Below are 13,605 nucleotides of genomic sequence, written 5' to 3'. Positions count from 1 at the left end.
TTGCACGGCAGCCACCAGGGGGCAGTCATCCTCCTCGTCCCTGAGACTATCTGGGCCAGTGAGTCCTATAGAGATAATATAAGGTCCGAGACAAACCAAAAATAAGCCAAACAAAAACCTACTATGAAAACAATTTTGGAAATAAGTACCCACATGCTGAAATTCAAGATGTTGGCTGCGTGCCTGGACACCTTGACACTGCTCAGAGTCCCATACCCACACCACAGCCATTTAAGATTGGGCTCTGCGTCTGGTGGATGGCATGTATGTCAGCCGCTGATACAAGCCTAACACAGCCTCACTTCTGCTGACCTTGTGGCACGAACATACTGACATGAACCCTGGAAAACATAATTCTTCACGTCTGTGAATGTATGACATGTGTGTGTATCTTAATCATAAGAAGGAGAAAGGAGAAAAGGGGAAAAATAAGTCTGGATTACTGTCAAGTAGAAAAGACCAAAATGGAAGACTGGTGAACTATCCTATAAAGCAGCCAAGCAGACAATAAAGGACATAAGTAGCCACAGGCTTGCTCCTCACAGACCCTACCACAGGGTGTCAGGGGCCCTAACATGTGGAGAGCTTTCCAAAGGACAAGCGAAGGAAACAGTCCTATGTACCTGAGTAGCCTATGCTTAGAAGAAGTATTTTAATGGAGATTTTTTTTCCCCCACAAGGTATTGCCTGCCTAGGCACTTTGAAAAAGTGGGCTCAACGGTTAACGGTTAAGGTGGTTAAGGTGGTGAGTTCAAATCCCAGCAACCACATGATGGCTCACAACCATCCATAATGAAATCTGATGCCCTCTTCTGGGGTGTCAGAAGTCAGCTATAGGGAGCAAGCAGGGCCAGAGTGAGAAGAAAAAGTGTCTGAAGACAGCTACAGTGTACTTACATATAATAAATAAATAAAAATAAATAAATCAGAAAGAAAGAAAGAAAGAAAGAAAGAAAGAAAGAAAGGAAGGAAGGAAGGAAGGAAGGAAGGAAGGAAGGAAGGAAGGAAGGAAGGAAGAAAGAAAGAAAGAAAGAAAGAAAGAAAGAAAGAAAGAAAGAAGAGAAAAGGTGGCCTGTTATTTGGAGCTAGGCATTTAGCTGTGGCAAGCAAAGTTGTCATGCATGATGCTCTTGGAAGCCTGTATCATCCATGACTCTCCAAAAGAGAAACCCTGAAGACAACGTAAAACAGAATTAGCCAAGGGAGGGAAGGGGCTGGATCAAAATCAGTCCCTACAGGGAGCTAGGGTCTTCTGCAGAAGACCTAATCATGCTGTTGACAGAATCTGTGTACACCTCTCTGGATAGCAGCCCCAGGGAAGCCCATACCTCTAGAACAGCCACCTCCTGTCCGTTTCGAAGCAGCCGGAAGGTCAACGGGTGCTTAGAATCCAGGCCCGGGATCACCTCGCAGCCACGGAGGGGGATGGAGACGAGGTGGGTCTTCAGGTCAGCCCTGTCCTTGTGGAGAATGAGTTTGCTGTCCTTCACTCTGCACCAGCGCTCCCGCCAGCGGCTGTTAGAGAGCACATTCAGGTAGCCTGCAAGGAGAGGATGCCACAGCTCAGGCTCCCGAGGAAGCCACGTCCCTTGTCTGTGGTCTTTTACAGAGTGCACGAAACACACGCTCACATCCAGGTTTTAAATGCTCATAAAGAGATAAGAGTCATTATTACACAGCTGCCTTTCAACGGGACCTGGAGGCTCTTCCCCGGACAGAACCCACTGCACGGTATCAGGACCAGTTTCATCTCCTTGGTGTCTACACGGGAACCAGGAAACCGCCTTGAGACAGTGACAGTGGACATGGGGTGGCGAGGAGGGGCTGACAGCTGCCTGCACATAACGGAAGAGAAATCACATGCAAGACGACCCAGCTGCAAACGCTGTAAGCAGAGCACGGGAGACAGAAATAAAAGTATCAGAAGATGAAAACTCTCCAGGAAGTGGGAGGCCCGGGGAGTGGTAAACTCCCCAGCGCTGGATATGTTCCAGCAAATGACGGAACGTGGCTGGTATGAGCTCCCCACCCACAGCCCAAGGCCTCCTCCTGGTCTCTATGTCCCATCCCTGCTTGGGGAAGCCAGAGTTTCATCTCCTGGAGAGACTAACCCAGATGAAAGCTGACTGTGGCATCTGTGGCAGTTGTCCTACTATGGCCTCCAACTGTCCCACTGTGCGCACACCATCTCTCCGAGACTAAGAAAGGATTAGACAGGGAAAGGGTGGCCAGCGGGTAAAAAGGAGGATAGTGGAGAAGGCTAGGTGTCGCTCAGCTTCTTCCAGGTCTTGCACACATACGTACTCAGACCCTCAGTGCTCAGATGAAGGTTTGCACACCTCTGATGAGTTTTTCTTCAAGATATATTCCCAGTGAGTACCCACATATGCAAAATGTGAGTCCTTCTCTGGCTGGGGGCCTCCTGAGTCCACACACTCTTAACACTCTAACATGCATCTCTTGCCTCGTGAGGCGAAGAATCTCTGATGTCACAGACACCAAGACAGAAGCCTGTGAGCACCAGAAAAGGGGACTCTTGTGTTCAGGCAGCTTCTAGACATTTTTCTTCAAGGGCCATCTAGGAAGGAGAAGGAAGGCATCTTCAGATGTGGGGTGCCCTACCAGAGGCCATAGCCAGACCTGATGCCTACATAAAATCAAAGACAGATAAGGGGGATTGTTCCCAGTACAGCTGCAGGTTTCGCTTGAGAAACCGCAGCTAAATGATATTATTCTTTTTAAAGGCTTTTAATGTATAGATGGGACTGTTCTGATTCATTACTGTTTTAAAAGGAAGAAGGAAAGCCCTGCTTTAAAACGCAGTCAGACGAACATCTTACTAGAACTGTTTTGAAGGCTATCAACAGCAATCAATCACGCAGAGAGCCAGGCACTAGACCTCTCTGAGTAGACGTCACCTGTATCAACAGAGCCTAAGTGTTTTCTGAGCGCACGCCCACAAACAGGATGGCAGGAAGGCCTGAAGTAACTTGATCTATTCTGGAGACATGGATCACATGTGCATGGGCTCTTTAGCCACTGTTACAGAGCCACTCTGGACGGGGAGTGGAGGCACATGCCTGTGAGCCCAGCATGCAGCAGGGAGGCTCAGAGAGATCATGAGTTCAAAGCCAACCTGGGCTATATAATAAGACCCTGTCTCAACAACAACCAAAACCAGAAACAAACAAACAAACAAAAAACTAACCAGTGTGGTAACATATATTTTCAGTACTCGGGAAGTTGGATGCAGGACATGAGTTCAAGATGAATCTGTATGACACATGATGACCTTGCCTTTAAAAACAAAAAAAGCTCTGAACTCTAGGGCATATGGGCTTCATGAAGCTGCCAGATAGGGAAAAGATGCATCGTGTGTGAGTCGGCTGAGTTGTCTGTGACTGGGCCTAAGCAAGGATTAGAGATCTAGTGGCACAAGACCCTCCAGTGACCGCACTGTAGAGAGCCTCAAGCAGATAGTCTCAGACGCCAGCCTGGACAGAACTGACAGCAGCACCAGCCCACTCCTCGCTCCTCACTCCGGATGGAGTCTGCCCACAGTCATCAGATGCTGCCGCTTTCCCAACATTTCAGCCATAGAAGGATGATTGCATGAGACAGGTCCTCCCTTAAGTTAAAGCATGACTTCATGGGACATTACCATATTTTAATACATTCTTGGGATTTAAGTTTCAGAGAGAGAGAGAAGCAGGAAACTCAGACATGTTCACAGCTGTGTTTGTCAACAGGCCCCCATGGCACCTCACTTTCTCAAGAAGTGATTCCCAAGTTTTCATTTTCTTGGGGAGGGAACACAGAGGTGAATAAGGTCAGGCGGGGATCTGCCAGATCTTCCAGCTAAAGCAGACATCTGCCACCAGAGGGCGGCAGAGTGCAGCCAGGACCTTAAGACCTGGATGTGGACGGGCTTGGAGGCTTCTGGGGAACAATTAGATGAGGGATTTGTTGTTTGATTTTTCCACTGGTTTTTATTCTTTTTCTATTTTTATAACCCCACTTATATTATAGTAATGTGCTAATATATCTTTAAAACTGGGTAATTTCAGTTTAATATTTTGAGATTCTTTCCACTCCAAATTCTACAGAAAGAAAGGCAAGATTAAACAAGGTCTCGTTTGAATTCTAAAGTTAACTCTACAGGCCTCAGAGTCTACCTTTTTCACCCGAGCCTGGGCAGGGCTGAGTGTGCAGATGTGTTTCGTTGACTTTAAAGCACAGCAGGTAAAGAATAGACAGTGGTGGTAACACAGACCCTTAGCCCCTGCCCAGTTCACCTCCCATGTTCACAGAAACCAAGGAACCGTTGGAACCCACATCCCAGACAAGCAGCCCGAATCCCCAAAGCAATGAGTGGCCTTGCCAGCATCTTCTGGGCCCTGCGCTGAGTGATGGTGACACTGCAGAGCAGTGTCATAATCTAGCAATGCAATGAGGCTTGGACCAGTCTGAGCTCCCAGGTGGACAGCAAGAGGAGGCCTTTGTGCTTGTACCTAGGATGATGTGACTAGTATAAGGCACCTGTGTGGGGCAGAGAGAGGGTAGACAGACAGGAGGAGGGCTGGAGGGAGGGTACATTTCCAGGTCTCACGGCTTTGCTTATAGAATAACAAGAACCCTGGGACTTTGTCAGACCATGGAAGGCCAGGAAAAAAAAATCATCTTGGGTTTGGAGTCTTGGTGTGTCTCTTGGGTACATTACCCGGAGGGCTGCAAACAAGCTGCCCAGACCAACACTAATGCATCCCTCAAAGGCCTCTCAAGGGATGAAGATGGCACCTAGGGCCACCCAGCTACCTCTGCAGCTCTGCTCCCCACCCACGAAAGCCCTGCAAGAGCACCCCAGGAAACCACAGCACCCCGTCTAGCTTAACCAGACTGCAGTGCACAGGTGTGCACCAAGCTCAGCTCAGTAATTCCCGGGACCCTTTTCTGCCTGCTCAGCTGCTCTGCCCTTCTGGCCCCATCAGCTTAGCACTGTCTCCCAGCAGCTGCAGGGGCTCAGCTTGGCAGGGTCAGTCCCCCCGGGCCCCAGTCCAGCTCCCTTCCTCTGCTGAGAGCCCTGCAGCTGCTCTGAAAGGCTGAAAATGGCCATTGTTCCCTGTTCCCCTAGAGACACGTACCCTTACCTCTGGTCTGGCAGAGAGCTGCGTGTCCATTTTAGAGTTGTGCGGACAGAGGCCATTGTCTCGGCAGAAGCCAGAGCTGTGACCAGCAAAGTCTCAGGCCCCTGCTCTCAGGATCACCCAAGCTCTCAAGAAACTGACTAGCATGGAGACAGTAATGCTGTGGGCATCTGTGGGCAGGCCTGCAACGCTGTGCTCTTCTGATAAGGAAGTGCCATGACTTACAGGGAGTCAGAGAGTATTGAGGAGTGGAGTCACCCGCTTGTGAGGGCAGGGGCCACCAATTCTGCTGAGGCCCGAGACTCATGACTTCTCTGAGGCACGCCATTCTCCTCTGCAAGAGGAGGGCCCAGACTGTGACCTCTGACCTGCCTTGCCATGTTAATTAATACACAACCATTCCTCCTTAAAGCATTTCTACCTCTAGTCTTGAATCCCGGCGCTCAGGAGACAGATGCAGCAGGCAGATCTCTGTGAGTTCAAGACCTGCCTGGTGTATATGGTGAGACCGTGTCTCAAAAACAATAATTTCTTATTATCTCTAACCTAGATCAGTTGAAAAAAAAAGCAGAAGCTAAACTCTCCTTAACTCCAGACTGCTGTCATCTCAAGGGCTGATGACAAAGGCAGGAAGAAAGACTATGTCCCCAAGAGCTCCAGGAAGATGGAGAGGTTGGCCAGGAGCAGTGTGGCAGTGTCCCCAGCCTCTCCCAACTCGGTCACAGCTTTGTCCAGCTGTCTGCACTCCAGCCAAGTTCTCTCCTCATAGAAAGGAATATGACATGGAGACCTTCATTACCAGCTGACCTGAGTCTGTCCTGTTCCCAGCAACTACTTGATGATAAATAGTCCAGGGATCTGGGGTGCACGTAGCTCCTGGTACCTATGGATGCTATTATTCTTTCCTGACTCGGAACCCAAGGAGGGGAATCAGTAGGAAAGAGGGGACTGTAAACAGAATGACTCTGAAGGAAGCGTGTGTTCACACTGATGGGAAGCAGGCTCTGAATAGTAATCTACAAGGGCGTATTCCTGGTCTTGTTTTGTTCTGGTATAGGGTCTTACTATGTTGCTGTGGCTGGTTAGTACTCAGTACATAGCCCAGGATAGCCCAGACTAGTCCAGTCTAGCCCAGAATAGCCCAGGCTGGCCTTATTGGCAATAACCCTCTATGCTTCTGCCCCCTTGGTACTAGGATTACAGGCATGTACCCTCATACCAGGTTCCATTCTTGGTACTAGGATTACAGGCATGTACCCCCCATACCAGGCTCCATTCTTGATATTTTTAAGGAAGGAAAGGGCCTGGAGGTAGGACACTAGCCTAGAGCATCTCTAGTACTATAAACAAATCAAAATCGAAAGGCGAACATTCCTTTGCATTTATGAAGTTTTCCTCCTTGAAAGAGCTACTCAGTTCCCCTAAATGTGGCTACTAGGACTGTTACAGTGTGGTGTTGTTACCATTCTTGTGGACGCTGTACCCAACAGCCTGCCCACAGCCTAACTTAGGTGCCATGATAGCACCCTCCACTGCTTTGCTCTCCACATGGTGGGCACAGCTGGCTGTTACATACGCATTCCTCTGGTTCGTGTCCCTGGTTGGTTCCTCTCTTTAGCCCCTAGCCTAGACACCAGGCAGGCAAGACTGGCTTGGTGACTGCTATAGACCATATGCTTTACCCAATCTCTGACAAAATAGCATCACACACACATACATACACACACACTGGGGGTGGGGGACAGAGACAGACAGACAGAAGACAACACTGTGAACATGAGATGACCACACAGCTCTGTCTGCAACTTAAGTTCTAGGTGTGACCCAAAGGAGACTCAGTTCTAGAGCTTTGGCCTGTTTGGTGCCTGTGTCCAAGTCTGGAAACACTGGCGAGAACTCGGGGAAGAGACAGAGAACATTGGTATTTACCTTGAAAAAACCATGGACCAGCATCACAAGCCCTTGGAGATACTTCTATTACTAAAGGCTGAAACTGCTCTCCACACTTCAGACAGCCCCAGAGCACACCCAGGGATAGTCTGCTGACACATGGCAGGGTCTTACCACAAGTGGGCACATCCTCCTCTGCTGATGATGTCTGCTCATCTGTGGATGGCTTCTTCTTTCCCAGACCGATGATCTTGGTAATTTTCTTCCCAGTGACCTTGGACACAGTCCCCTTGGCCTCTGACTTGGAAGGTTTCTTCCTCTTTGCTGTCAACACAAAAGTGTGTCTTAACCATTGGTGTTAAGTGGGAATGTCACAGCGCTGATCGCCAGGCATTTCCTCCTCTCCAAACTGTCACTCATCGTACACATGAACACCTGTGACGAGCCAGCTGGGGATCCAGATGCTGGGGCAGCAGAAGGATATGGCTATACTCAGGAAGCCCGCACTGCAGAGAGGATCAGGTATGAACACATGTGCATACAGGCATGTGAGCATTACCATCCATACATGACGTACTCACGGCAACAAAGGATGGCAAAACCCACATGGAGATACGAGTTACTTGGAGAACGGATGAACGGGTGAATGGTCACACAGAGCCTGCCCAGGGCAGAGTTGACTGCTCAGATGTAAAGAATGAGATATGCCTGTCTCAGAGGAAGCAACTCCCAGGCTGACACAGATCATCAGTGTGTTAAGATGCAGGGGCCCAAGGAACCAAGGGGAGCTAGTACCACTGCCGCAGTAGCATGGTTGACAAGGGGCAGGTCCTTAAGAAAGGGAGAGGAATGTGGGTCCTCATTGGTGGTCTATCCTGTCCATTTTGGACACTACGCTGAGCTTCTCTGTGCAGAGCTCTCAGACGAGAGCCTACCTTTCGATCCATCACCTCACATTTTAATCAGGACAGTGATGGCTAGGAATGATCTGTTAGCATATAAACCTAGAAACATGCTGTACAATAAGAACTTTTGTCTTCTGCAAAAACCAGAAGACCTGAAAATCCTGGACTCCCATATGCAGTATCTTGGTGCAGAGTCCATGCCAGTGATAATGACTCCTGGTTCTGGCACAGGGCAGTTCTCATCTCTCTAGACCAGGCCACAGAGGGAAGCTGACTGTGAGCTGGTTTCCTGAATTTGCTCTTACTCAGACATGTGTAGCCCTCTCCTCCCCTCAAGGTTTCATCCATGAGTTGAGCTGAATCACAGGATGAGACTCAGACAAGTCAGAATGGATGCATAAGGGCCCACTCGGAGCTGAGGGACCTGATCCTTCTACTCGAGAGCAACTCCGGGCAAAGGCTAGTCAGCCCATCTCGGTCTCTTAAGAATGTCAGTCACATGCTAGAGCTGGGTGTGAGGCTTTCCCAAGGGTCTCCTCCACTGGAACACAGCCTCCCTGGGCTGCAGTTCTACATCAAGACCCATGCAGCATCACCTCGCTCACTACACACCTAGTGCAACCCTTCAGTCCTTTGGGACAACACACAAACCCTTTTAGAATGCAATGGGCATCCAGGCTCCTTTTCCAGGAACAAGTGAACCCAGCAGGTCCCATGGAATCCTTCCAGAGACAGAACACCTAGGAGCATGGATTAAGTTTCAGAAGAATTCCCCAACTCCTCCCCTAAACAAACGTGCTCACTCTCAAGGAGGCCCCCAGTCCTCTTTGGCGAAGAGGAGAAAACAGTCCCCGTTTCTACTTCCACCCTGCCCGCCCTCTGAAGTCAGTTGGTGAAATCCTTGCCTCCCCCTTGGTATAAAGGTAAGGAGCAGTGCCTGAGTGAGGAAAGAGCTGCCTGCCATACTGCAGCTAAAATAGGAGGCCATGAAGAACTGGGGGGGGGGGGCGGGGGGGGGGCAAACCTAACATTCCATGCTCAACGTTCCTGCCCTGGCCCCACAATACTGACCCGAGGGGTGACGGTATTTGGAGACAGGAGTCCTAATGAGGAAGCTTTGAAGTGGAAACTTCTGGTTTCTTTGGAAAGTTAGTTATGTCAAATGATGCTTTGCTGGGGCACACAGGTAAAAGGATGTGTTGCTAAAGCAAACATGTGAAAGACTGTTTTCCTGAATCAGACACAGGTAATAGGATGTTTGGATACAGCAGACACATGAAGGGACCCTTGACGAAGGAGTATAAACATGACCCCACAGACAGTGGGAGACGAGCACTAAGCATTGGTTTGGTTTGCCCTGCCTCACTTTTCTTCACTAATGACACACATGTATTGGTTCGCCTTGCATAGTCTTGTTGAGCTCAACTTACTTGTAAGACTGCCATTGAGAGAAACTTGCCTAAGAACTGCTCCTGAGGTTCTTGCAGCAGCTTGCTGCTTCTGTGGTCTCGCCTCAGGCCAGTTGGTGAGCCTGGCAGTTTCTTCAGGACTGAACTACAGCTGCCTGGGGTCTGCTTGCTAAAAGGACTGGACTGTAGCTGCTGGTTCATGCCTGGTGTCTGCCTGCCTTGAGGACGGGTCTGCAGCTGCTGAATTGTATTTGGTGTTTGCTACAGGACTGAATTGCTGCCCAAGCAGATCAAGCTTGGCCCCAAAGAATCTAATGGGGAATGGGTCCACTTCCCCCGTATCCTAGTAACTTTTCTCTTCCACTAACTCTGCTGGGTGGTGGGCTAGAGAAGAGATTGAACCCTTATTAAAAGTAGGTTGCAAAAACTTCATGCCTACAGAGGTTAAATGAGGCCTCATGTCAATGACTGATCCAAAACATAGCACCCTTTTGTAGACTATGTGTGCACAGAACACTTGAGGACACAAGCCAGGAAGAAAGGCCCCCAGGGAGTGAGTAGCTCTGCCTGTGGCCTTCATCTTGAGCCTCTGTGGTGTGCACCCCAGCCTTCTCCCTGTGTCTTTACAACACAGATATTTTTGACTTATTTTAAATAAATCAGATTAAGGTTCCCTGAGCTCTTAGGGAAATACCCATGGGAATGTCTGCGCACTGCCTTTTCCTCGCTCTAAGACACACATCTACTTACTAAGTAATGAGAACCTAGCCAAGGTCTTGGTGGGAAGACACAGGCCTTCCCCCTCCACTAGACAGAAGCCTGGGGCCAGAGATTTGGATTATTTCTCCTTCAGTCCAGCCAAGCCACAGTGGGCAGAAGAGACAGTGTTTGGCTCCATCAGCGGATCCCCAGGAACCTGCAGATGAACAACGTCATTGCCTCCCACATCCAAGTGAGGTGACCAGAGACACTCTCCACAGGCTCTGCCCCAGGGTAACCCTTCCGCTCAGGCAGCAGGTGAGAGTGGGATTCACACTCACCAGAACTGACACCAGCTCCTGCCAGCAAAGCTCCTGCCTCCAACTCCTAAGGCAGAGAATAATCATAGCCTAAGCCTTCCTTGGAAGAAAGGCCTCTATGTAGGGATAGGACAGAAAGGCCATCGAGGACCCTTTGGAAGAAAGGCCTCTATGTAGGGATAGAACAGAAAAGCCATCGAGGACCCTTTGAAGGGAAAGGGGCAGGATTTAGCACATGATTAAATCCAAGAGTCAATAGAGAACTCTCAAGTCAGTGAGGTTACACGGCAGAACAGTGGAAGGGGTCAAAGGGCACAGATGGCCAAGACTAATGCCCTAGTGATGAAGACATACATCAGTGTGTGAATGTCACAAACCTAGCCAGCCTGCTTTTTCCTACGGAGATGGAAATGAAATGATTTTCTGTCTAGTCTAGGGGTAGTAAGGGGAGGGAGAGGTGACATCATCAGACCTCTGGTTCAACAAGTCCACCCACAGACACCCCCACCGAGGGCTTTGTCTCAAAGCCACACAAGCACTGGCTAGGGCAGTGAAGTTTCTACAGCCTGGGACTTCCGTCATCTTTCCCTATATCTGCTATAGGGCTCCCCGGTGTCTATAGTGGGGCTCATCATGGAAAAAAAAAAAGAATGTCTCAGAGGAGAGCTATAGCTTTGACCACAGCCTTCTCCAGTGAGGCCATAGCATGGAGGGGTGCAGGCTTCCTGTCTGTAACCACCACAAACTATCACAAAGGACCAAACTAAAGAGAGCTCCACTCACATTCCTCCACTGCGAAGCAGAGAGCAGTCAGGGTCAAGAACAAGGGTACAAGGTGCTTAGGGTGCATCTGGACCAGGAAGCTCCCTTGTCATCTTTGACAAGCAAGCAAGGTGTCAGACAAAAGGAAAATGTGTGAGCCAGGTCACCTGTGCATTCCCAAACTCGCAGCGCTGTTCTTGTTAAACAGTATGGGAGGGGCTGCGGAGACAGCTTCCTGCTCATCAGTGTGTATGGCTCCTCTGGAGAATCTGAGTTCAGATCCAACACTGAGGACACATACCTCACTTCTAATTCCAGATCCAAAGCTATTATCTGGCCTCTACACAGGCACCTGAAAACACACTCATGCCTACAAAATAAAGACTTTTCTTTTTAAAAGAGCGAACAGTAGATTCCTGGGGGCAAAATCAAAACCTACATGACCATCCAACAGGCACACTACTCCATAGGAATGAAGCAATCACAGGGGATCATGGGGCCTGGGGAATAGTAAGAAAACTGAGCTGTCAACCATGTCTGTCCCACCTCAGCAGTGAAACAGTCACCTGGTGTGTGTGGCACCTCTGAGGTCCTAGTTTAGAAGGCTGAGGTTGGACAACAAACAGCTTGAATCCATGAAGTTGAGATCAGCCTGGATGAAAAGGCCATCTCACAACAAAAAAAGAACAACAACAACAACAAAAAATAGCCAAAAGGGAAGAAAGGAGCCAGACAGCAAAGCTGGAGCCCAGAGAGCACAGGGTGTCCCACCTCAGAGCAGAAGTTAAAGATAGCTTCTGGCTCCGAGGTCTTCATTATATATGACATGACTGGTAGTAGCTCCCAGGGGACAGGACTAAAATTACATTCAGACCGGACTGTGTTAGAAAACCGCAGTGAAGAAAGAGACAGTGTGACCTTCCGGGGTGAACTGTCGCATTGTCTGGCTCCAGAATTCTCAGGGCTGGGACAGCTGCCGGCGCAGCACATGATTCATTCCTAGGTGGGAGCACTCATCACACGTGAGCGGCACAGATGAGGGCACAAGCACTTAGGTCCACAGAGCTCCAGCTCCCTCCACCTACCTGCACTTCAACACACACTCAGGAGTAAAATGTCCAGCCACACAGATGGGGACAGTCCATAGGAAACACATTTTATAAATGGCACACAGGAAGAGTATGCAGAGGCCTCCAAAAGCTCAATAACAACTCCACAGAAATATGGGCAAAGTATCTGAGGAGACATTCTACCAGAGAATGTCTACCTCACCCACTGGGGAGGCCACAGCTGCACACCATCACACATCTGTGCAATACCAGGGAAAGACTGCAGGCCAGCCAGGGGCAGCGATCCTACGAGAAGGTTCAACCTTGCAACCCCACTTCTGGTTAGGTTCCTGGGAGACATGGAGTCACATGTCCATGCAAAGTCCTACCCGGGAGTCAGAATGTCCCCAGCCACTGTGTGTCCTGGCATTGGCCAGTGGGTGACCAGCAGAGTTTATCTCCACAGGGAAGGCTGAGCAGCGGCTCTCACACTGCAAGTCAAGGTGCACTGAGATACAGAAAGGAAACTCCCAATAGGCAATGCACCCCAGATCCCAAGTGCAAGCTGGAAACAGCAGCGGCTACCTGGGGTAGCTTGGGGCAGCAGTGACAAAGAGGAATGTGAAGGAACAGTGGGGTGACAGACATGCAGGCTGTCTCTTGTGGTGATGGTGACTCGCTGTAGGGGTATATTAAAGTTCATAGATCAGTTAAGTCAAAGTTGGCAGGTTTTACTGAACATCATCTGCCTTGCTATAAAGTCAAGTTTAAAAACAAGACTATAACCCTGCACATCCATGTTCAAAGCTGTTCTGCTATCAATAGCCAATGGCTAGAAGCAACACAAGTACCACTCACTGGCAGATGAATGGGTAAGAAGTGGCCCATAGAATGGAATGTTATTCAGTCTTGAAAAGGAAGGAAAGGCTGACACACAGTACAATATGGATGAACCTTGAAGACATCATACCGGGTGAAATGAGCCAGCTGCCACCGGACAAGTAGCACAGCACTGCACTTGCATGAGGCCCCCAGCGTGTAGAATGCAGAGAGACAGAAAGCAGAACACTGATTGCCAGGGCTAAGGAGGGGATGAGGGACTTAGGTTTCATGAAAACTAGGTTTTGATTTGTGAAGACAGAAAGTTCCAGAGACAGATGCAAGTGATGGCTACACAGCTCTGTATGTGTATAGTTAATGTCTACAGAACACTTTGAGACGGTCGAGGATTATAAAGTCTGTGGCATATGTACTTTTTTTATGGTTTAACAATAATTTAAATGAAGCTGGGAAGAAAGGAAGGGTCTAGGCTGCTGCAAATGAAGAGGCCTTCCTTGTGTCCTTGGGGACAGAGGGCAGTGGCACCTGCACGGCCAAAGCACAGAGGTTTCCCACACAGTCACACCTAGCACAGCAACCCGATTTGT

At 49.2% G+C, this 13,605-nt stretch overlaps 1 protein-coding gene across 4 annotated transcripts in view; it reads right to left on the bottom strand.

The window, feature by feature from the left end:
* Afap1 (actin filament associated protein 1) overlaps positions 1-13,605 on the bottom strand; it is a 110,605-nt gene that overhangs the window by 27,996 nt on the left and 69,004 nt on the right. For all 4 annotated transcript variants that reach the window (NM_027373.2, XM_030254799.1, XM_006504098.3 and 1 more), the window contains 2 exons: positions 7,209-7,358; positions 1,329-1,540 (listed from right to left, as the gene is read on the bottom strand). In NM_027373.2, coding sequence (NP_081649.1) covers positions 1,329-1,540; positions 7,209-7,358 — 362 coding nt within the window. The remainder of the gene's footprint in view (positions 1-1,328; positions 1,541-7,208; positions 7,359-13,605) is intronic.

The sequence above is a fragment of the Mus musculus genome, chromosome 5 (assembly GCF_000001635.26).
Source record: "Mus musculus strain C57BL/6J chromosome 5, GRCm38.p6 C57BL/6J".
Lineage (NCBI taxonomy): Eukaryota > Metazoa > Chordata > Mammalia > Rodentia > Muridae > Mus > Mus musculus.
This window is presented reverse-complemented; position numbering and strand designations above follow the sequence as displayed.